Below are 26137 nucleotides of genomic sequence, written 5' to 3' on the forward strand. Positions count from 1 at the left end.
GAAGGATGGAAACTTAAACTGACCATGAACTAAACCTGCCGCACAACTAACAGTAGCCGGGTAGCGTGCCTGCGTTTTATCCCTAGACGCTCAGCGCCAGCCGGAGGACTAACTAATCCTGGCAGAGGAAAATACAGTCCTGGCTCACCTCTAGAGAAATTTCCCCGAAAGGCAGACAGAGGCCCCCACATATATTGGCGGTGATTTTAGATGAAAATGACAAACGTAGTATGAAAATAGGTTTAGCAAAATCGAGGTCCGCTTACTAGATAGCAGGAAGACAGAAAGGGTACTTTCATGGTCAGCGAAAACCCTATCAAAACACCATCCTGAAATTACTTTAAGACTCTAGTATTAACTCATAACATCAGAGTGGCAATTTCAGATCACAAGAGCTTTCCAGACACAGAAACGAAACTGCAGCTGTGAACTGGAACAAAATGCAAAAAACAAACAAGGACAAAAGTCCGACTTAGCTGGAAGTTGTCTGGTAGCAGGAACATGCACAGAAAGGCTTCTGATTACAATGTTGACCGGCATGGAAGTGACAGAGGAGCAAGGTTAAATAGCGACTCCCACATCCTGATGGGAACAGGTGAACAGAGGGGATGATGCACACAAGTTCAATTCCACCAGTGGCCACCGGGGGAGCCCAAAATCCAATTTCACAACAGTACCCCCCCCTCAAGGAGGGGGCACCGAACCCTCACCAGAACCACCAGGGCGATCAGGATGAGCCCTATGAAAGGCACGGACCAGATCGGAGGCATGAACATCAGAGGCAGTCACCCAAGAATTATCCTCCTGACCGTATCCCTTCCATTTGACCAGATACTGGAGTTTCCGTCTGGAAACACGGGAGTCCAAGATTTTTTCCACAACGTACTCCAACTCGCCCTCAACCAACACCGGAGCAGGAGGCTCAACGGAAGGCACAACCGGTACCTCATACCTGCGCAACAATGACCGATGAAAAACATTATGAATAGAAAAAGATGCAGGGAGGTCCAAACGGAAGGACACAGGGTTAAGAATCTCCAATATCTTGTACGGGCCGATGAACCGAGGCTTAAACTTAGGAGAAGAAACCCTCATAGGGACAAAACGAGAAGACAACCACACCAAGTCCCCGACACAAAGCCGAGGACCAACCCGACGCCGGCGGTTGGCAAAAAGCTGAGTCTTCTCCTGGGACAACTTCAAATTGTCCACCACCTGCCCCCAAATCTGATGCAACCTCTCCACCACAGCATCCACTCCAGGACAATCCGAAGATTCCACCTGACCGGAGGAAAATCGAGGATGAAACCCCGAATTACAGAAAAAAGGAGACACCAAGGTGGCAGAGCTGGCCCGATTATTGAGGGCAAACTCCGCTAAAGGCAAAAAAGCAACCCAATCATCCTGATCTGCAGACACAAAACACCTCAAATATGTCTCCAAAGTCTGATTCGTCCGCTCGGTCTGGCCATTAGTCTGAGGATGGAAAGCAGACGAGAAAGACAAATCTATGCCCATCCTAGCACAGAATGCCCGCCAAAATCTAGACACGAATTGGGTTCCTCTGTCAGAAACGATATTCTCCGGAATACCATGCAAACGAACCACATTTTGAAAAAACAGAGGAACCAACTCGGAAGAAGAAGGCAACTTAGGCAGGGGAACCAAATGGACCATCTTAGAGAAACGGTCACACACCACCCAGATGACAGACATCTTCTGAGAAACAGGAAGATCCGAAATAAAATCCATCGAGATGTGCGTCCAAGGCCTCTTCGGGATAGGCAAGGGCAACAACAATCCACTAGCCCGAGAACAACAAGGCTTGGCCCGAGCACAAACGTCACAAGACTGCACAAAGCCTCGTACATCTCGTGACAGGGAAGGCCACCAGAAGGACCTTGCCACCAAATCCCTGGTACCAAAGATTCCAGGATGACCTGCCAACGCAGAAGAATGAACCTCAGAAATGACTTTACTGGTCCAATCATCAGGAACAAACAGTCTACCAGGTGGGCAACGATCAGGTCTATCCGCCTGAAACTCCTGCAAGGCCCGCCGCAGGTCTGGAGAAACGGCAGACAATATCACTCCATCCTTAAGGATACCTGTAGGTTCAGAATTACCAGGGGAGTCAGGCTCAAAACTCCTAGAAAGGGCATCCGCCTTAACATTCTTAGAACCCGGTAGGTATGACACCACAAAATTAAACCGAGAGAAAAACAACGACCAGCGCGCCTGTCTAGGATTCAGGCGTCTGGCGGACTCAAGATAAATTAAATTTTTGTGGTCGGTCAATACCACCACCTGATGTCTAGCCCCCTCAAGCCAATGACGCCACTCCTCAAAAGCCCACTTCATGGCCAAAAGCTCCCGATTCCCAATATCATAATTCCGCTCGGCGGGCGAAAATTTACGAGAAAAAAAAGCACAAGGTTTCATCACGGAGCAGTCGGAACTTCTTTGCGACAAAACCGCCCCAGCTCCGATTTCAGAAGCGTCGACCTCAACCTGAAAAGGAAGAGCAACATCAGGCTGACGCAACACAGGGGCGGAAGAAAAGCGGCGCTTAAGCTCCCGAAAGGCCTCCACAGCAGCAGGGGACCAATCAGCAACATCAGCACCCTTCTTAGTCAAATCAGTCAATGGTTTAACAACATCAGAAAAACCAGCAATAAATCGACGATAAAAGTTAGCAAAGCCCAAAAATTTCTGAAGACTCTTAAGAGAAGAGGGTTGCGTCCAATCACAAATAGCCTGAACCTTGACAGGATCCATCTCGATGGAAGAGGGGGAAAAAATGTATCCCAAGAAGGAAATCTTTTGAACCCCAAAAACGCACTTAGAACCCTTCACACACAAGGAATTAGACCGCAAAACCTGAAAAACCCTCCTGACCTGCTGGACATGAGAGTCCCAGTCATCCGAAAAAATCAGAATATCATCCAGATACACGATCATAAATTTATCCAAATAATCACGGAAAATGTCATGCATAAAGGACTGAAAGACTGAAGGGGCATTTGAAAGGCCAAAAGGCATCACCAAATACTCAAAGTGGCCCTCGGGCGTATTAAATGCGGTTTTCCACTCATCCCCCTGCTTGATTCGCACCAAATTATACGCCCCACGGAGATCAATCTTAGAGAACCACTTGGCCCCCTTTATGCGAGCAAACAAATCAGTCAGCAGTGGCAACGGATATTGATATTTAACCGTGATTTTATTCAAAAGCCGATAATCAATACACGGCCTCAAAGAGCCGTCTTTCTTAGACACAAAGAAAAAACCGGCTCCTAAGGGAGATGACGAAGGACGAATATGTCCCTTTTCCAAGGACTCCTTTATATATTCTCGCATAGCAGCATGTTCAGGCACAGACAGATTAAATAAACGACCCTTAGGGTATTTACTACCCGGAATCAAATCTATGGCACAATCGCACTCCCGGTGCGGAGGTAATGAACCAAGCTTAGGTTCTTCAAAAACGTCACGATAGTCAGACAAGAATTCAGGAATCTCAGAGGGAATAGATGACGAAATGGAAACCAAAGGTACGTCCCCATGCATCCCCTTACATCCCCAGCTTAACACAGACATAGCTTTCCAGTCGAGGACTGGGTTATGAGATTGCAGCCATGGCAATCCAAGCACCAACACATCATGTAGATTATACAGCACAAGAAAGCGAATAATCTCCTGATGATCCGGATTAATTCGCATAGTTACTTGTGTCCAGTATTGTGGTTTATTACTAGCCAATGGGGTGGAGTCAATCCCCTTCAGAGGTATAGGAGTTCCAAGAGGCTCTAAATCATACCCACAGCGTTTGGCAAAGGACCAATCCATAAGACTCAAAGCGGCGCCAGAGTCGACATAGGCATCCGCGGTAATAGATGATAAAGAACAAATCAGGGTCACAGATAGAATAAACTTAGACTGTAAAGTGCCAATTGAAACTGACTTATCAAGCTTCTTAGTACGCTTAGAGCATGCTGATATAACATGAGTTGAATCACCACAATAAAAGCACAACCCATTTTTTCGTCTAAAATTCTGCCGTTCGCTTCTGGACAGAATTCTATCACATTGCATATTCTCTGGCGTCTTCTCAGTAGACACCGCCAAATGGTGCACAGGTTTGCGCTCCCGCAGACGTCTATCGATCTGGATAGCCATTGTCATGGACTCATTCAGACCCGCAGGCACAGGGAACCCCACCATAACATCCTTAATGGCATCAGAGAGACCCTCTCTGAAATTCGCCGCCAGGGCGCACTCATTCCACTGAGTAAGCACAGACCATTTACGGAATTTTTGGCAGTATATTTCAACTTCATCTTGCCCCTGAGATAGGGACATCAAGGCTTTTTCCGCCTGAAGCTCTAAATGAGGTTCCTCATAAAGCAACCCCAAGGCCAGAAAAAACGCATCCACATTGAGCAACGCAGGATCCCCTGGAGCCAATGCAAAAGCCCAATCTTGAGGGTTGCCCCGGAGCAAGGAAATCACAATCCTGACCTGCTGTGCAGGATCTCCAGCAGAGCGAGATTTCAGGGACAAAAACAACTTGCAATTATTTTTGAAATTTTGAAAGCAAGATCTATTCCCCGAGAAAAATTCAGGCAAAGGAATTCTAGGTTCAGATATAGGAACATGAACAACAAAATCTTGTAAATTTTGAACTTTCGTGGTGAGATTATTCAAACCTGCAGCTAAACTCTGAATATCCATTTTAAACAGGTGAACACAGAGCCATTCCAGGATTAGAAGGAGAGAGAGAGAGGAAGGCTGCAATATAGGCAGACTTGCAAGTGATTCAATTGAAAGCACACTCAGAACTGAAGGAAAAAAAAAAAAAAAAAAATTTTCAGCAGACTTCTTTTTTCTCTCCTTTCTCTGCCAATTAATTTAACCCTTTGTGGGCCGGTCAAACTGTTGTGGTTCTCAATGGCAAGAGAACATAGCCCAGCATACATAAGAACTAGCTCTTGGAAGGATGGAAACTTAAACTGACCATGAACTAAACCTGCCGCACAACTAACAGTAGCCGGGTAGCGTGCCTGCGTTTTATCCCTAGACGCTCAGCGCCAGCCGGAGGACTAACTAATCCTGGCAGAGGAAAATACAGTCCTGGCTCACCTCTAGAGAAATTTCCCCGAAAGGCAGACAGAGGCCCCCACATATATTGGCGGTGATTTTAGATGAAAATGACAAACGTAGTATGAAAATAGGTTTAGCAAAATCGAGGTCCGCTTACTAGATAGCAGGAAGACAGAAAGGGTACTTTCATGGTCAGCGAAAACCCTATCAAAACACCATCCTGAAATTACTTTAAGACTCTAGTATTAACTCATAACATCAGAGTGGCAATTTCAGATCACAAGAGCTTTCCAGACACAGAAACGAAACTGCAGCTGTGAACTGGAACAAAATGCAAAAAACAAACAAGGACAAAAGTCCGACTTAGCTGGAAGTTGTCTGGTAGCAGGAACATGCACAGAAAGGCTTCTGATTACAATGTTGACCGGCATGGAAGTGACAGAGGAGCAAGGTTAAATAGCGACTCCCACATCCTGATGGGAACAGGTGAACAGAGGGGATGATGCACACAAGTTCAATTCCACCAGTGGCCACCGGGGGAGCCCAAAATCCAATTTCACAACAGGTTAGTTATTGGCCAAGCCGAACATGCATCTGTATGGGGTGTCCGTAGGTTAGTTATTGGCCAAGCCGAACATGCATCTGTATGGAGTGTCCGCAGGTTAGTTATTGGCCAAATCAAACATGCATCTGTATGGGGTGTCCGTAGGTTAGTTATTGGCCAAGCCGAACATGCATCTGTATGGGGTGTCCGTAGGTTAGTTATTGGCCAAGCCGAACATGCATCTGTATGGAGTGTCCGTAGGTTAGTTATTGGCCAAGCCGAACATGCATCTGTATGGGGTGTCCGTAGGTTAGTTATTGGCCAAGCCGAACATGCATCTGTATGGGGTGTCCGTAGGTTAGTTATTGGCCAAGCCGAACATGCATCTGTATGGAGTGTCCATAGGTTAGTTATTGGCCAAGCCGAACATGCATCTGTATGGGGTGTCCGTAGGTTAGTCATTGGCCAAGCCGAACATGCATCTGTATTGAGTGTCTGCAGGTTAGTTATTGGCCAAATCAAACATGCATCTGTATGGGGTGTCCGTAGATTAGTTATTGGCCAAGCCGAACATGCATCTGTATGGGGTGTCCGTAGGTTAGTTATTGGCCAAGCCGAACATGCATCTGTATGGAGTGTCCGTAGGTTAGTTATTGGCCAAGCCGAACATGCATCTGTATGGGGTGTCCGTAGGTTAGTTATTGGCCAAGCCGAACATGCATCTGTATGGGGTGTCCGTAGGTTAGTTATTGGCCAAGCCGAACATGCATCTGTATGGGGTGTCAGGAGGAATAGTTGTCGGCTTTTATAGGCTGTGATATTAGATTACATACTAGAATTGCCATGATCCGCCTCACCACCCACAGCCCACAGAGTATCTTACTGTAATAAACTCTAATGTCTTATAGTATCTGTATTGTAAACTCTCATAAATCATATTGTTTACATTGCATATAGAAATTTACTGATGTTTAGTGGGTTTTTTTAGAATTTTTCGTATTAGAATATACATTCTGGTCATAGACACATTTCAGCCTTATCGTAACGTTAACATTTCTGGTGACACGTCATTTGTCATGGAGAAGTCAATAAGTGAGCAGTTTTATATTAATGCATACAACTGGCATACAGGATCTGCCGAGTAAGCAGTGCAGCCTGTATACCGTTCCATGGGGACTGTCATATCAAAGCTTCCTAAGATGAGGCAGTTTTGTTGTTTATTGTTTTTGCTTCAAGATTTTATATATATATATATATATATATATATATATATATATATATATATATATATATATATATGTGTATGTATATATATATATATATATATATATATATATATATATAAAACACTAAATATGGAATATACACAATTTTAATATATCTCAGCAATTCTTCTTTTATAATCTACTCCTTTCTTTTTGATCCACATAATGGAATGAAAATGGAGAAATATATAAATATATATAGAAATTATTCAGGGTTCTCTGCAACTCCCCCTTCCCTCCTCCAAACTGGTGTTTGCTGTCAGACGTCTGGCTGCAGCAGGAGCCTCTCCCCTTTGTTTTTCCTGCAATATGAGCTAAGAACTGCTAAATACCTCACCCTCGGTTAAAGGGAACCTGTCACCCCGTTTTTTGAAGATGAGCTAAAAATAGCGTTAAATAGGGGCAGAGCTGGGCGTTACATTAGTGTCTTTGTGTGCCTTTATTACCCACCTATGCTGCCGAAATACCTTTGTAAAGTCGCCGTTTTCTGCTGTCACTCATGCTGGTCTGGTCCTATGGGCGTGGTGACAGCGCTGTTTCTCCCTCAGAATTCTGCTCATCATTCCGTTGGTGGCGTAGTGGTGTGCGCATGTCCAAAAGGCGAATCCACTGCCCAGGAGATGAAAAAGAGCGCGATCTGCGCCATTCAGCCGTTTACCGGTGGGCGCGGCCATCTTTCCTGTGGCCGCGCGTGCGCAGATGGAGCGCTCTGCTGCCCGGGGCTTCAGGAAAAATGGCCGCGGGATTCCGCATGTGCGCAGATGGAGATCGCGGCGGCCACTACGCCACCAACGGAATGATGAGCAGGATTCTGGGGGAGAAACAGCGCTGTCACCACGCCCATAGGACCAGACCAGCGTGAGTGACAGCAGAAAACGGCGACTTTACAAAGGTATTTCGGCAGCATAGGTGGGTAATAAAGGCACACAAAGACACTAATGTAACGCCCAGCTCTGCCCCTATTTAACGCTATTTTTAGCTCATCTTCAAAAAACGGGGTGACAGGTTCCCTTTAAGCCACACACCCTTGTCCTTCTGCAGTGACATAACTTCATACTCTTGGAATTCAATGCAAAATCTGTAATATTGTCCCTAATTACCACGTTCCACAGGATGCAATAATATATGTTAGATGTGGGTCCCATATTCAGGGACCCAGAGCAATCTCAAGAGCAGGTGGCTTCTGGTGCAGGTGGCCCCCCGCAACACAATTGCAGAGATCCAAAGAGTTTTCATGGGAGCCGAAGGCCCGCATAGCTGAAATCATAGCCTCGGACTGAGGTTCAGAGAAGAATTTTAACTACACTAAATGTTATAGTATTGCAGAATATATCATGAGTGCTGAAATGATCACAGGTTCAGGATGTCTAAAAAATTAAAATAAAGTTTAAAAAATGTTTAAAAATGTGAAGAAAAAAAAGTTTAAATCACCCCCACTTCACCGTTACTCACTGAAAAAGAAATAAATTATTATTTTTTTAAATAAACATATTTTGTATCATGTCCGTAAAAGTGTAACCTATCGAAATATTAAATTATGGTACATTTAAAATTGAGGCTTCAGATTTGCTGTTTTTTGCTCGCCACATCTCCCCACACAAAAAATCATTAAAAAGCTATTAAAATGTCATATGTACTCCAAAATGATAGCAATAAAAACTAAAGTTCAGCACACACAAAAATAAATCCTCAAATGGGTCCATTAATAGAAAAATAAAAAAAAGTTACGGGTCTCGGAACCGCATTACTTTTACAAGGTTTTGAATTTTTTAACCACTAAAGTATGAAAAAAAGACTTGGTTTAAGTTTGGTACCGCCGGCTCGTAATTGTTCTGACCCGGAAAATAATTTTTAATGCAGAACGAACACCATAATAACAAAAGAAAACAAAACAATGGCAGATTTGCATTTTTTTTTCAGCATTTCATCCCTCCCATTAAATTGTTTTCCCATTTTTTAGTATGTTAGATAATAAAATGAATGGTGTCATGGAAGACTACAACATGTGCCGCATAAAACAAGCTCTTGAAAAATGTAAAAATTATAGTTCTTGAAATAAGAGAAGGAAAAAATGGAAGCGCCTAAACTAAATAAATCACCAAGTCCTGAAAGAGTTAATCGGTGTAAATAGTATAGCACTATAAATTTGGTATTGTGCAGCCAATATTTTTGTGCCATCGGGGCCACCTTGGTATTCGGTGAACTGTAGTTCCCTTGCACAGAGTATGGCAAAGCTTCCAAACATGTGGGCTGTGGGGGCTTGCAGTCCTCTTTTTGATATAACCATTGGGGGTACATTGCTATTTGTGGAGACCGCTCTCACATGGGGAGTAAGCTGGAGAAAAGTAATGGTAATTATCGCACTGGACTGTTCCGCCAGCTGTGATAAGTGTGGCCATCCCTGATGATGGCTCTGTTTTATGCACTTCTTAAAAGACTCTTATAATTTTACTGCTTCCTGTGTTAGATAATTTCAAGTGCTAATGTATGTGTAGCTGGCAGGATAATGTAATTGCCGAGGGCAGGTCATTTCTTCACCATCACATGGACCCATCAGACAAACAATCGTTTGTTTCATAGAGTGAAAAGAAAGCGTATCAAACTGTGTATGAAGCTACACCTACATATGATGAGGCCTGGAGATATTTAGTTATGCCCCCTGTTGTGACCCCAATGGCGAGGGTCTCAGAGATATCAGCAAGTCTGCAAAGTACAAAAATCCAGCTCATAGGGCAGTGGTAACTGGGTTGACCATATATCTACTCCTAACGCCAACCCTAGAAGTAGCCGGGGAACATGCCTACGTTGGTCGCTAGATGTCTCGCGCCAGCCGGAGAGCTAACTACCCCTAGAAGAGGAAAACAAAGACCTCTCTTGCCTCCAGAGAAAGGACCCCAAAAGTAGGATACAAGCCCCCCACAAATAATAACGGTGAGGTAAGAGGAAATGACAAACACAGAGATGAACTAGGTTTAGCACAGAGAGGCCCACTTACTAATAGCAGAATATAGTAAGATAACTTATATGGTCAACAAAAACCCTATCAAAAATCCACGCTAGAGATTCAAGAACCCCTGAACCGTCTAACGGCCCGGGGGGAGAACACCAGCCGCCCTAGAGCTTCCAGCAAGGTCAGGATACAGATAATATACAAGCTGGACAAAAAATGCAAACAATAACGAATTGCAAAAAGCAAAAAAGCAGACTTAGCATAATCAAGCAGGAACCAGGATCAGTAGACAAGAGCACTACAGATTAGCTCTGATATCAACGTTGCCAGGCATTGAACTGAAGGTCCAGGGAGCTTATATAGCAACACCCCTGACCTAACGACCCAGGTGAGCATAAAAGGAATGACTGACAAACCCAGAGTCAAATCACTAGTAGCCACTAGAGGGAGCCAAAAAGTAAATTCACAACAGCCCCCCAGGTGCAAAAATGTCACATGCAGCAAGGGTAGATACTAACTGCATAAAGTCCCTTTGCAGTGCATACACACATTACACATAATAACTTATAAGAAGTAGTTGTTGGGTCTGGATCATTGTCAGTAATTAGGAAGATGTAGCTCACTGTGAAAGGTCTGTCCATTTCTCAATCAGATTGCTTGCGTCCGCTAAGCTTTGAGCCATTGCTGTGACCAGTGTTTAGTCATTTTATTCTATTAATCCATTTTTTTATGAAATGTTATGTAAATGTTTTGTCCCCTTTGTAAAATCTTTTGTATATTTTTATAAACACTGCCTACTTTCCAGATTCAATATATAAAATGTAATAGTTCTGCTCCTCTTGTTCTGTAAACCGCACCCCTGAAGCCATATGCTACCTGTAACATGTATCCAATCAGCCTGTAAAATGATTGGTGGTAGCAGCTAATAATCTTTCTTGGGTTATTGTGGAGTTGGCAGTGACTGTACCAAGGTATATATATATATATTTATATATATATATTCCATGCGTTGTAATCGGTTGTATAGATACAATACAGTCACTGTGAGTTCCCCAACAATTGGCTCAGTAGTAGAAATAGCTTCAGCCTCCTCCGTTAATCATTGGTCAATTGCAGAATTGTCCTACCTATAGGGTGCAGAAGAGGGCTGTTCATGACAAAAGGTAATGGCGTGGTAGTTGAGCGTGACCCCCCCCCCAGCAACGATCTTTGACACTCATGGATATACATATCACTCACACATATACACATTATATATATATATATATATATATATATATATATATATACTGCTCAAAAAAATAAAAGGAACTCTTAAACAACAGAATCTAACTTCAAGTAAATCAAACTTCTGTGAAATCAAACTGTCCACTTAGGAGGCAACACTGATTGACAATCAATTTCACATGCTGATTCTTGGCAATTATCAAGACACCCTCAATAAAGGAGTGGTTCTGCAGGTGGGGATCACAGACCACATCTCAGTACCAATGCTTTCTGGCTGATGTTTTGGTCACTTTTGAATGTTGGTTGTGCTTTCACACTCATGGTAGCAGGAGACGGACTCTACAACCCACACAAGTGGCTCAGGTAGTGCAGCTCATCCAGGAAGGCAAATCAATGTGAGCTGTGGCAAGAAGGTTTGCTGTGTCTGTCAGTGTAGTGTTCAGAGGCTGGTGGCGCTACGAGGAGACAGGCCAGTACACCAGGAGACGTGGAGGGGCCATAGGAGGGCAACAACCGAGCAGCAGGACCGATACCTCAGCCTTTGTGCAAGGAGGAACAGGAGGAGCACTGCCAGAGCCCTGCAAAATGACCTCCAGCAGGCCACAAATGTGCATGTGTCTGTACAAATGGTTAGAAACCGACTCCATGAGGATGATCTGAGTGCACGACGTCCACAGATGGGGGTTGTACTCACAGTCCAACACCATGCAGGACGCTTGGCATTTGCCACAGAGCACCTGGATTGGCAAATTCGCAACTGGTGCCCTGTGCTCTTCACAGATGAAAGCAGGTTCACACTGAGCACATGTGACAGACGTGACAGAGTCTGGAGAAGCCATGGAGAGCGATCTTCTGCCTGCAATATCCTTCAGCATGACCGGTTTGGCAGTGGGTCAGTAATGGTGTGGCGTGGCATTTCTTTGGAGGGCCGCACAGCCCTCCATGTGCTCGCCAGAGGTAGCCTGACTGCCGTTAGGTACCGAGATGAGATCCTCAGACCCCTTGTGAGACCATATGCTGGTGCGGTTGGCCCTGGGTTCCTCCTAATGCTGGACAATGCCAGACCTCATGTGGCTGGAGTGTGTCAGCAGTTCCTGTAAGATGAAGTCATTGAAGCTATGGACTGGTCCGCCCATTCCCCAGACCTGAATCCGATTGAACACATCTGGGACACCATGTCTCGCACCATCCACCAACGTCATGTTGCACCACAGACTGTCCAGGAGTTGGCGGATGCTTTAGTCCAGGTCTGGGAGGAGATCCCTCAGGAGACCATTCGCCGCCTCATCAGGAGCATGCCCAGGCATTGTAGGGAGATCATACAGGCACGTGAAGGCCACACACACTACTGAGCATCATTTCATTGTCTTGAGGTATTTCCACTGAAGTTGGATCAGCCTGCAATTTGATTTTCCACTTTGATTTTGAGCATCATTCCATCTCCAGACCTCCGTGGGATATTAGTTGTGATTTACATTGATAATTTTTAGGTTTTACTGTTCTCAACGCATTCCAGTATGTAATGAATAAAGATTTACAACTGGAATATTTCATTCAGTGATATCTAGGATGTGGGATTTTAGTGTTCCCTATATTTTTTTGAGCAGTATGTGTGTATATATATATATATATATATATATATATATATATATATATATATATATATATATATATATATATATAAGCATACATATACATTCATATACACATTACACACTATGCATACATACTGTATACACATTATTCCCTCATATACACATTATTCCCTCATATACACATTATTCCCTCATATACACATTACACACACATATACACATTACACACAGATGCACACATTACTACCTTGATTTATCAGAAGGGCAGAAGGGTGGTGGGAGGACAAATACGGGGCAGAGCCTCCTGTACTGTCAGCTCTCTGCTCTAGGATGTGTCTGCAGACATACTATCCTCCTAGCTCCAGCTATCTACCTTACCGCATGATGCGTCACAACAGCAGAGGGTGCACTGGCTGCTGATGTTTAATTTATGCTGTGACTTTTACTGCAAGCTCGTGAAGACTATTCATTTACTCTATACACAGCGGCTCTATAACATCGTGAATATTTAAAGCAATCAAAAAAGGGGAGAAAAAGTCAATGCATGAACATAGCGCACTCCTGATGAGAAAAAAATATCAAAATACTTTATTGAGGACAGACAAAAACACCCAAGATGATTAAAAATATTTAAAAGCAATATGAAACAACACAATCACATCCCTGGAATAAATAGAGTCCATATATGAATCAGTATGGACCGTGACACAGATGAACAAACTCATGAACACACCTTTAAAGCAATCAGAGATTTATATTTATCTGGAGTCCTAAATCCGCCTCTGCAGAGGATTTGGAGCTCTGTATCAGAAAAATAGAGCCTTGACTACTTTGAAGATATGATGACAAAATAAACAGAATTTTCCCTAAAACCTATATAAATAAGTTTGAGCTAACTACAATGTATCCTCTGGAGGTGAGCGTATTGATCAAAGGAGAATCGAATTTCATTAATTTGTCAGGTGCCCATGAATTTGAACACTTTGCTATTCGATTCGCCTGGTACCATTTCACACACAGCTAAAGACTCAGACAGGGGGTTAAAGACGTCAGGTGCAGCAATAATGTCCTGCAGATATCACATTACATTGGTAGTAGCGCTGCCAATCAGGGGGGCTATCACAGCCACTGTAAAAGATGAGTGCCGGCAAATCAGCACCATTTTAGTCTTTTACAGTGTAGAAGTCAAAGGGACAGTTCGTTCCACATAGGTATAGAAAAAGGCCTAATCTGATATTGTGGTGTAGTACTGCAGTGTTGAAACACATTTAAACTGGGAGTGATAGTGTAGGTCTGCGAATAAAGATCCAGAGATTCAAGTGATGGGGAAGTGCTGGACCTGCAGAGTCAGTGTACCTGTGAATCTGTGACATTCTGCATTTACAGCACCTTAATAAAAAGCATTTTTATTTAAATTATTCACAAACTGTAAACAAGGAGCGTGACGGTGGTGTGTGAGGACCACTGCGCCAAGGGTGGGTGTACCCTGGAGGGTCGTGACTAAGTGACTACCTGGTTTTTGCTAGAGCCTCTGGTGGTGAGGATTGGCTTGGCTGCAGGTAGTAACCAGGTGTTACTCCAGGGCAGACCCCAAACCTCCAGCGGGTGACTCAAAGCAGGAAAGCGGCACATGGAAGGGCAAAGACAGAAGCGTAGTCAGATGGTTCAAGGTCGGGGCAGGCAGCACAGGTTTACAAAACTAAGCTGAGGTCAGGAGAGCAGAAGTCAGACAGAACGGTTAAACGAGCCAGGTCAGAAACTGGAGAGACGAGACAAAAACACTAGACTGACTGCTGGAGATGTACAGGAACCTAAGTTTAGGCAGGGAACAGGAGGAGAAGCAGACTATTATATACTCTGATGGCTGGAGATAGGCTGGGGAAACCAAACCCCGCAGGACACAGCAGGGTTAAATTCCTGCAGGATCTGGCCGCGTCTCTCTAGTTAAGCGGAGACAGCAGGAATATGCAGCAGTGTTGGAAGTACTGTATGAGGTGCTCAGCAAGGCGGCCTGACACAGGAAGTAGCACAGCGGTGAATGAAGTGAGCACAGTGCTGGAAACGTGCGGGAGTTACCACCATGACCGTAGGCAGTTTTATACCCCCCTGTCCTAATTTTGCTACCAAACTAAAATCCTGAAACCAAGGCTTGTGGGTCACAGTAAATGTACTTCCTGGCTTGTGAGACGAGAATGCCATAATTTTTTTCTTTATAAAATTAAAAGAAAAATCTCCACAAATCTTGAAATTTAAACACACACCTGTCTACCTGACACAGTGCATGTGTTATTTTTTTTATATATATTTTTTGCATACTTTTTTTAATAATAATCATGGATCTGACAACTACAGAGCTGTCATCATCCCTGACATGCAGGACAAATGATGCAGCTTCTGAAAGGCGCTTCTGCGTGGCTGACATGAAACACTCCTGTCCAGCTGCTCGTCTTGAAGCGTACACAGCTCTCATGTAAAACCCGCCGCGGTTGACACGAGTGCTAATGCTGATTAGGACGTTACTTGTCATTATACGGTAAATACCATTCATTACATCTGTGCCTTCCAGTCAGCAAATAACGTCAGATGTTTAAACAAACATTTATAAAGCAGAAGACGATAATTAATTTATGTATTCTTAATAAAAAAGGACGAAGTCTCAGATGTCGTCAAACCATCACTGAGAGCTGAGTGTTTCCATAGCAAGGAAATATTTGTTTGTGTTAGTGGAGGTTTTTTTTTGCATTAGAAATGCACAATGTTTGCAAGTTAATGTGTTTTTGATGCAGCAATGACAGATGGATGCAACTATTAGGCGATCCAAACCCATCACATCCACAGTAACGATCGATACAAATCAATGCAATAACTTGTGACTGTCGCTCAGAAGTAATGATTGACTTAAGTGCACTCAGGGGGATAGTGACTTTTTAAGAATCTATTCTCTGGCTCCTACTTATCAAAAAGCATTACAGAATGTTCCTAATTATCACTTTCTGGCCCTTAAGGGTGTATTCCCACCTGGAACAGTTATGACATATCAGCATTAAATCCAGAGAGGTGACAATTTCTATGGGAGCTGCAATATGCAAGTAGCTTCTTCAGAGAGGAGTAGGTCAGGAACTCTAGCGCCAACTATTGGAAGTAGCAATCCCACATGACTTGGGATAAGAAGCCAAACCAGAAACTGCATTTGCAGACACATGTTTCGGGGTGTTTGCCCCTCATCAGTGCAAAGCAGTAGAACAGATTTATCTAAATAAAAGGACACTGATAGCAGATCTAAGGGGTAAATTATCTCCTTGTGGAGAGTACCAAGTCCACTTAAGAAGACTTATAAACCACGCAATGCTCCTCTAGGAATTTAAAGGGGTTGTCCATTACTTTTAAAATGATGGGCTATCCTTAGTATACGTCATCAATATCTGATCGGTGGGGGTGCGACTTCTGGCATTAGCTGTTCCTGGTGTCGTCAGCGGCAGGATGTGATCAGTTCCGGAGCTGTACAACACAGTGCGTCAACTGTTTATAGTCGCCCGGCTGGGTACTGCACATCCGCCCGTATATGTTCCCTGCTGCAGCCACTATACAGTTGACGGAGCAGTGCTGTTCCGTTCCGCAACTGATCACATTCAGCCGGCACCGGGACAGTGAATCGGCAGGGGTTCTGGGTGCCCCACTGATCTGATGTTATAGATAGGTCATCAATACAAAGGTGCTGGAAAATCCATTTAAGTATTCAAGAAGCCAAATTGCTGAGCACGTTTGCAGAGCTCCTACACAAATTAATGGTGAAAGCCACTCTTGTCTGACCACTTCTCCATCAATGACATCACACAACAGGACCCAATTGTCAAGAAATCTGCAGGTTCCAGTGCTGGGAACCCTCATCTATCGGACATTAATGGTACATTTTGTTGATATGTCATAAATTTCCCAGACGGGACAACCCCTTTAGAAAGCTCCATCATACTTCTACAGAGATCTCCTCATTCATATCAGTCCCTAGATTTCCCCAAGTCTCTCACACAAAACTTCAAATTTCAAAGAACTTAATTTAAGCTGACCACACGCCTTAGATTTCAGATGGACCACCAGAAACTGCTGCGATTCTTTGATTAGTGCAAGTTCCCTAGATGCTTTGGTGAACAGCAACCTTGGCACTTAATTGGTTAGATGAGGTGGATGGGGGAAGTGGACCTTTATCACCAATTGCTGATGTTTCGCTACACAAGAACTAGACTTTACATAGAGTTACAATATGGCCACCACCGGTATGTACCAATTTGAAGTAGAAATTTAGCAATCACCAAGAAGGAATTTAAAAGTCATATTTATTCCATGTTCTTTAAAAACATTGTGAAAAAAATAGTGGACAAAATCATGAGGCTGAGTGATGAGTTTCCAACCGCATTGGTTCTTAATCATAGCACAGCGGTTCGAAACGCATCATCCACATGATTTTATCCACTCTGTTTTTTCACTATTTTCTATTTTTCACTATATATTTTTTCTTAAAGAATATGGAATAAATATGACTTGTAAATTCCTTCTTTGGGATTGCTGGATTTCCACTTCAAATTGGTACTACTTCACCCAGTAACCAGCTGGGTTTTCTATTATCTACGCATCGCTCCCTATATTTTGGGATCCAGGAATTATACCTAACCTTGGGAGAGCCGATAAGTATTTTTTCCTTTTTACCATCGGTATGTATTGGCGATCAGGTTTTGAAGAACACTTTTGTTGTTGTTGCAGGTAAAGGTGATGTGTTTGGAGACATTTTCTGGAAAGAGACCACCCTGGCTCCATCTTGTGCCAATGTCAGAGCTCTGACGTACTGTGATCTTCACGTAATAAAGAGAGATGCCTTACAGAAAGTCCTGGAGTTCTACACTGCCTTTTCCCACTCCTTTTCCCGAAACCTTATTCTTACCTATAACCTGCGTAAAAGGGTGAGTGCAACAAGAAATTATGTTCTGGAACTTATCACTGTGATGACATTATATTACTCTTTATCACAAACACATCTGCACGAGGAGGACCTCGACTCGTTGTGCGGATTTCGGAGTTGTGTAGAATCACTCATGTTTGTAGACTGAGTTTTTCTGCTTTTGCTTGTATGACATCTTTCGCTGTTTTTAGACAGGCCGTTGAATTACATGTAAGTCAATCAGTTGTCATTTAATGTCCTGTGTAGACTGCTCGACTGCACTTCCATGTGCACAGAATGATCGTTCTGTTGACATTGAAGATCATCTCACCTGACGAACAAGTGTTTTGCGCTTTTGTTGGGTGATTGTTAGGAATGCTCCTTCACTTATTATAACAGGCCCTTATTTTCTAAACAGGGGAGGTGCAGAAGGGCAGACCAGCATGGTGCCAGTCATCGGTCTGATTGGTGGGTCCACAGTTTAAGGAAGGGCTTTGCCGCATTACTGTACTCCAAGTTGTCCTCGGTAAATTCTGTAGCGGCCGGTCCTTGTATTACAGCTCCACTGCTGCTCAGTTCCATATGAATAGAACTAAACTGCAGTACCAGGCATAGCCACTACTTGGCGCTATGTCCAGTAATCAATTTGGAAAGCTCTTTTAATCATTTGACCTGCGGGACCCCCCACCAGTTCGATATTGAAGCAAAAGGCATCAATATGAAAATGGCACAAAAAAGACCTTTAATAGACACTAGGCAGATTTACAACGTAAGGAACGATGGTGGATTCCACTTTTATGAGAGCTGTAAAAAGACTGCAATGGAAATACATAGATCAAAGGGGCCCCCCATAACAAAAACCATGACAGGGTCCTCTGATGGTGCTACTTCATGTAATCCCACCCCAAGACAGGAGAACTTAGATTTCATTAGGGGTTAATTTTAGGGGTTGACAAACTGGACTATTGCCCAAGGAACCAAACTCGAAGGATGGTTTACAATTTTATGGCACAGTTTTGTGCTGACTACATAGTTTTGCTATTTGAACAGTTTATGGGGCTATTATATGGCTATGCAGTGCGGGTATTAAAAATACGTACTATTTGGCGTTGGATGGCAGTATTTATTTTTAAAAATTAAGGTTAAAAGTGCTAAACTATCAAACAGTGCTGAGGGGTTGGGACTCGGAGTTACTTTTCTTATTGCCTTCTATTTGTCTTGGACCTCCACTATTATAGTACATGCCCTTATAAACAGCAACATGGGCAGCCGCTATCATTTTGGAAGAGGACAACTCAAAAATTCCCATTTTCAAGCGTTTTTTATTTTTAGATTTTTTTCTTTCACCTATTGTTTTTTACACTTTTATATTTGGATTTCTACGTAAGCTTTTTACATACTGGATGTCTAAAAAAAGGAATCATAAGCGACTATTTCTTTTTTTTACCATTGTTGTGACTCATTGGTGTATATGTCTGAAACAAAACCCCTCTGTTCATTGTTTTAAGGGTGAGAATTTTTTTTCCTTCTATGTTATTTTTAGATAGCAAAGGAGAAAAATATGTCATTTCTGTCACTAATAGGACGTCAAGAGAGCAATTCTGAGCTTCTGCTTGAAGTTAGGGAGTGAGTCAGAGGCCTCGCTGTGGTTTATGCCTAAAAGCCCAAATGAACCAACAGAACATATGGGATCGGAGCTTTGCGCTGTGCGTGGGACGATGGGATTGAAATGGTCATAGGTGGCATCGAGTTCAAATGTCATAGCTGCCTGTCAATCAAGAGCGGGTCAGGGGGTTCGGTTATTTCTGACATTTCCATGATGTCATTTTTACTGAAATTACCAAGAGGATGTGGATTTTATGCCAACTAAATGTTATAGATCCTGGTCCCATCAGTAGAGGTAATAAAGCAGGAAAATAAAATATATTAATAAACAAACAAATAAAATAATAACAATAAAAAACAAGTAAAATAAAATAGTAGAAATAATAATAGTTAACAATTCTCAGTCTACCATTACAGCTATCTGACATTTCTATAATACGAGGCCAGATTGTTAAGCTCTATGGCCATGATGCAGAATTTGTAAGTCTATGTTCACACAGAGTTTATATTGAAGCTGATCTGGTTCAAAAACCTCTTCAAAAGCCGCTATACAAATGTTTGGAACATTTTTCCTATTCATTTTCATAGAAAATTTTGGAGCGGAAAATCAGATGAAATTCTCCAATTGCTCCTCAAAAAATGCAAAAATCCTCAAAAACCTCCTGGAGGATTTAGTTTTTTGTTCCTGTAGAGGTTTGGTGGAAAAAGAAGAGCATGTCGTTTCTTTTAAGGAGATTATGGTGGACTCTGCTGTAAACTAGGCACTAGTCTAATCAAAAGGTTGCAAAATTGCAAAAAAATGCTTTAAAAAAAAAAAAACCTCTTCCAAAACTACTTTGAGAAGTTCTTCAGGAAAAAAGAAAAACTCCTCCAAAAAGACCTAAATGAGGAGGTTTCATTAAGAAGTTTCTATTCTGACTCATGGATATGTAGAACGTAGTAGTGCTTGGAGAGACCTCTACTTTTAGGCGCTTCCGTATTCACCTGTACTCACGTTCATACCGATTTAATCAGACAGCTTAACTCAGCCACGATCTCATGTAAGAAGACTCCAGGAAAAGAGGGTTGCTTTAAATGAAATTCTTGTATTATGATGAAAGTAGCAGGTAAAAAGGAATATTCAACAGAGGACATGCAGTAAGATGCATACAGATGGAGGAATGATGACAAAATGGAGAATAAGGGCGAGAAAAAACATACATCACAAGACTACAGGGAGAGAGTTGGGACAAAATACAGAGAAAGGCAAACTTCTGCCTAGAAAAAAGGATTGAACACAAGCAATGCAAATATTAAATGATTTCTCAAGTCGTGAGACATGACACTCCCCGTCTGAAATCCTTGGATTTCACGATGTCCGTAATTCTTCAAAGTCGTTCGAACCTGAAAAGGCAAGAGGAAAGAAAACATGCATGCAATAATAAACATCAAACATTTTTAAGTCAAACTTGTTGTCGTCGACCCGTAGATCACAGCGAAAGATAAGTCCAAGTATATAAAACCCATCTTCAGATTGGGGAAGCCGCAAACATGCCAACTCTTCCACCAACCCAGAATCTAATGGGAATATTAACAGTTCAATCCAATGGAAAATGTCAATATCCAATAAAACTAGGGAACGAGGAGGAATGCTCCCCGCCGTGAGCAACGTTCAGTTCATGTGATGTCTTCCTTTAGTAGAAGCAGCACGAGTTCAGTCACCGGGCGGAAGAAGGTTCGGGTAGAGCCCCCTTTTGTCACCTTAACTTCTACCTTACGAGTCTTTCCATCCTCACTGGGTAGGACCTTGGTGATAAGTCCCATTGGCCAGTTATTACGATGAGCCTCTTTGTCCTTTAAGAGAACAAGGTCTCCTTCTTGGAGATTGGGACTGGGCGTCTGCCATTTGTGACGGTTTTGAAGCAAGTGCAAATATTCAGTCTTTCAACGATGCCAAAACACGTTAGCCAGATGTTGTACTTGCTTCCACTGACGTTTGTAAATGTCCTTGTTATCGAAATTCCCAGGCGGAACTGTAGCAGCTCCAGTCTTCTGTGTAAGAAGTGTAGCTGGAGTAAGGATCGTTGGAGCATCGGGGTCGGATGACACTGGAACCAAAGGTCTAGCATTTATTATGGCTAACACTTCTGCGAGGAAAGTGACCAGAACTTCATGAGTAAGGGGAAGTTTATGGTCCAGCAACATGGAGTCAAGGATCCTACGTGCAACTCCAATCATGCGTTCCCAAGATCCACCCATGTGTGAAGAGTGTGGAGGATTGAATACCCAAGTGCATCCATTGTCAGACAAGAAGTTGTCAAACTGCAGTTCCTTGCAGGCTCCTACAAAGTTTGCGCCGCAGTCGGACCGGAGTTGCTTGGCAGGTCCCCGGATGGAAAAGAATCTTCTTAGGGCATTGATGAAGCTGGAGGTATCCATAGATTCAATTACCTCGATGTGAACTGCACGGATACTGAGACAGGTGAATAGGACAGCCCACCGCTTACTGTTCGCGGCTCCTCCACGGGTTTTCCTGGTAACAACCGACCATGGCCCGAAGACGTCTACACCAACATATGAGAACGGTTGGTCCATGCTTAGTCGATCTGCTGGGAGGTTCGCCATTTGTTGATGTTGGTGTTTTCCTCGTAACCTTCGACACTTGACACATCTATGGAGAACTGAGGAGACGCACCTCTTCATTCCCATGATCCACAAGCCAGCAGACCTGATGGCACCTTCAGTAAGATGTCTGCCTTGGTGCTGTACTCGTTCGTGATAGTGCCGAATCAACAGAGTAGTGACGTGATGTCGACCTGGAATGATGATAGGGTTCTGCTCCTTATCGTATAGGTTTGATTTACTTAAACGTCCACCCACTCTTAGAAACTTGAGATGATCGACTACTGGTTCAAGTCGAGTAGGGTGCTATTTATGAGAGATAGGACTCCTCATTTGGTAAAGGGTTTGTCATAGGGTGACACTTGGAAGGTGAAGGTGTCCCGTTTGATATCCCACAGTAGACCAAGGCTGCGCTGTGTTGGAGGAACATCAGAACCCAAGTCGAGGTCCTCTAGGTTTGAGGCATGGTCCTCAGATGGAAACGCGTTCATTACCTCTTGACTGTTAGAGATAATCTTGTGGAGTCTGAGGTTTGATGTGGATAGCATTTCCTGTGTCCTGGAGAGTAGGTTAATTGCATCTTCACTTGTGGGCAAGGATTTGAGCCCATCGTCCACGTAGAAGTTCTTCTCTACAAATTGCCAAGCATCGGATCCGTACTCTCTCTCACCTTCCTGGGCTGTCCGTCTCAGTCCATAGATCGCCACAGCAGGTGAAGGACTGTTGCCGAAGACATGGACCTTCATCCGGTAGTCTATGACCTGATTGTTGACATTGTTGTCTTTGTGCCATAGGAACCTAAGATAGTTTCTGTTGTCTTCTTTCACAATGAAGCAATGAAACATCTGCTGAATGTCGGCCATTATGGCAACAGGTTCTTGTCTGAAGCGGATCAATACTCCAAGGAGGCTGTTGTTCAGGTTGGGCCCAGTTAGGAGCAGGTTATTGAGAGAGAGGCCTTCAAACTGAGCACTGGAGTCAAACACCACTCTGATCTGATTAGGCTTGCGAGGGTGATAGACACCAAAGGATGGAAGATACCAACATTCTTCTCCCTCCCTCAGTGGTGGCGCAGGTTCAGCATGATTTCTGTCAAAGATGTTCTGCATAAAGTCAATGAAATGCTTCTCCATCTCTGGTTTCCTCTTTAGGGTACGCTTTAAGGATGAGAACCTCGCAGTTGCTTGCTGCAGGTTGTTCGGCAACCTCGATCTTGGGAAACGAAAGGGTAAAGGAGCTACCCAACTGTTGGAGTCATCTTGAACAAATTCTTTATCCATAACCTTTATGAATTCTTTATCTTCCCTTGTGGGTGCCAACTTGTTGTCATTACTTGTGGAAACGAACACTGGTGACCTGAGGTTTTCATCCCAGGGCTGGTGCGTGTTCATGTTGTTGAAGGATTCCTGTTGCCAGTTGGTGTTGCTCACTTTCTCTTTCACCCAGTAGTGATGTGGGCATGGTTGGAAATGGGTGCTGCGACCATTTGACAAGATGTGTGTCTTGTAAGAGGAGATGTTGTTAGGTCTCTTCATCTTGTGTATGCAAACATTGCCTATGATTACCCAGCCTAGATCTAAGCATTGGGCAAATGGTGCATCGTGTGGTCCGTTAATTTGCTGACGTACCTTGTGCAGCCGGAGAATGTCTCTGCCCAGCAGAATCAGGATATCTGCATTGTTGTTGAGGGCTGGTATCTTGTTTGCTATCCTCTTGAGATGTTGGTGATGAAGAGCAGCCTCTGGCGTTGGGATCTCTTCTCGATTGGACGGAATCTGGTTGCACTCGACCAGTGTAGGTAACGGTATCTCGATGGTGTTCTCGAGAGATGTCGCTGTAAGACCACTGGCCCTTCTCCCAGAAACCTCTGTAACACCACTGCAGGTGCCTAAGGTGTAAGGGTAGGCATTTCCCTTTAAGTTAAACATATCAAAGAGTTCTGACCTTGCAAGTGATCGGTTGCTCTGATCATCCAGAAGGACGTACACCTTCACGGCTTTCTCTGGGTGACCGTTGGGATATACGTTCACCAGGCAAATCTTCGCACAGGACTTGTCCCAGAGGTCTTCTCTGCAGACTTCTGTGCATGAAGAAGAAATTGTGGTATGGCTTGCAGTTTGAGCTGCGTCCTCCCCGCCATGGCTCGTGGTGGGGGAAGGAGTAAGTGTAGAGTCAGGACGGAATGGGTGGAGTGCTTGTACGTGGTCCTCACTGTCACACTCCATGCACTTAATTGTAGTTTTACAGTCTTTAGCAAGGTGTTCAGTAGAAGCACAACATCTGTAGCATACCCCGAACTTCTTTAGAAGCTCCTTGCGTTCTTGGAGCGGTTTCTTCCTGAAGCCGATGCACTTTTTTAAGGGATGTGGCTTCTTGTGGATGGGACACTCACGATTTGGGTTCTCTATCTTTTCACCCTTGTTACTCTTGTCTGGGGGTGATGTTGGTAAGGGAAGAATATCCGTCTTCTTCACTGACACTGGACCCCTGCGGCTTCTATCATTCGAGCGTGCGCTCACGTATTTAGAAGGAGGTGAAGCTGGGCCACTGGATTCTTCGTAGGAAAAGCTTGGGTCGTTCTTACGCTCTGCCACATCTGTTATAAACTCACAGAGGTAGGAGAACGGAGGAAATGACACTTGATGGTCTTTCTTGTATTTTGACCCTAGTGTAGTCCACTTTTCTTGTACATTGTACGGTATCTTGGAGATAATGGGATTTACTCCACGAGCAGTGTCCAGATAGCTGAGGCCAGGTAGGTGGGTGTCTGCCTTGGCCAGATGGAGCTCTAACAGCAAGTCACTGAGCTCCAGGAACTTTGAACTGTCTTTGCTTGATATCTTTGGAAAACTCTGTAGTCGCTTGAACAGTGCGTCCTCTATGGCTTCTGGACTGCCAAAGTTTTTCTCTAGTCTTTCCCATGCAGCCATGAGACCAGCCGTTGGATTACTGATATGTACAGACCTGAGTCTCTTGACACGCTCGGTGGATTGTGGTCCTAGCCATCTGATTAGCAGGTCCAGCTCTTCGGCAGCAGTGATGCCGAGGTCACTAGTTACGGTTCTAAAGGCATTTTTCCAACCTCTGTAATTTTCAGGTTGGTCGTCAAACCTTGTGAGACCGGTTTTAGTAAGTTCGCGGCGAATCATGTACCTTGCGAAGTTGGACATGTCTGTTCCTTCTGACTTAGGATGCACGAATGTAGGCTGAGCGGTGTTGTACATAGGGGTGGAGACGTTCTGGCCTTGAAACGTGGGTAAGTATGGAGAGGCATATGCATTTAGTCCAGCAACTGGTTTGGTGGGTATAGTCTCTGCTACATGCGGAGCTGGCACTGCGCGGTTGTCGAGAGTATAATGACCTGCCGGCATATTGGGTTGCGTGTGGATATTAGCCTGTGGAGTTTGGTGAGATGCGGGGTCTTGGCGCATACTGGAATACGAAGGAAGTTCAAGTTTGGGAGCATTGTACTGGCCTTGAATGCAGGGTTCTGTAAGTGGATTGGCATTCTGGTGCCCTGGAGAAGCATGAACGCCATCAGGAGTGTTAGTAATGATCTGCGGTTCGCCATTTTGGCTTAGCACGTAGTCTCTTGTGCGTTCAATAGGGTCTTCTGTCTCCACCTCACACAAACTGATGTTGTCTCTTTGACTCCCACTGATAGCTCGTTCCAGGATCCTTAGCTCTGCCATGGCTGTTGCGTGCTCACATTCCTTCTCCAGAGCTTCCTTGCGTGCTGCATCCGCATCCATTTCTGCTCTCTTTTGTGCTGTGGCTGCATCCATTTCTGCTCTCCTTTGCGCAAAGGCAGCTTGTATCTTAGACGTTTCTGCCTTAGCACGTGCTCTTATAAGCTGCTCACTGAGGGTGGAATATTTTGAAGAACTTGACCTAGATGAGCGTTTTGAGTGCTTGGACGATTTGGATGAGCGTGTTGATGCATCTGGTGTCCGTGCAATTTTAGCCTCTATCTTGGTTTTAATGTCACGTACGGTGCAGTCCCTTTCAGAATTAAGCTGCTGGAAACTTTGCAATTCGTTTAAAGTCTCTGGCAGATTCAGTTTTTTCAGGAGAGTAATGTATTGGTATTGGTCAGTCTTCTCCATATACATTTGGTATGCTGTGCATAATTGTTCTAGGGCTCCCTCTAGTGGTAACTCATGAGAAGCAGGCCTTGATACAGTGTCTACGTGACTCAGCACTTTCTCCCACAGGGAAGACACATCACGATATACGACACCTTTTGCAGTCTCTAAATTCTCCATGACTTTCCATGTAGGTTTGACTGTACGTTTTCCCCTTTCACTAGCTGGTGGA

The 26137-nt window shown here is 43.8% G+C and overlaps 1 protein-coding gene across 2 annotated transcripts in view; it reads left to right on the forward strand.

Annotated features, from left to right (window-relative positions):
* KCNH1 (potassium voltage-gated channel subfamily H member 1) overlaps positions 1 to 26137 on the forward strand; it is a 335988-nt gene that overhangs the window by 198058 nt on the left and 111793 nt on the right. For both annotated transcript variants that reach the window (XM_077282323.1, XM_077282324.1), the window contains one exon: positions 17440 to 17636. In XM_077282323.1, coding sequence (XP_077138438.1) covers positions 17440 to 17636 — 197 coding nt within the window. The remainder of the gene's footprint in view (positions 1 to 17439; positions 17637 to 26137) is intronic.

Source organism: Ranitomeya variabilis, chromosome 2, assembly GCF_051348905.1.
Source record: "Ranitomeya variabilis isolate aRanVar5 chromosome 2, aRanVar5.hap1, whole genome shotgun sequence".
Classification (NCBI taxonomy): domain Eukaryota; kingdom Metazoa; phylum Chordata; class Amphibia; order Anura; family Dendrobatidae; genus Ranitomeya; species Ranitomeya variabilis.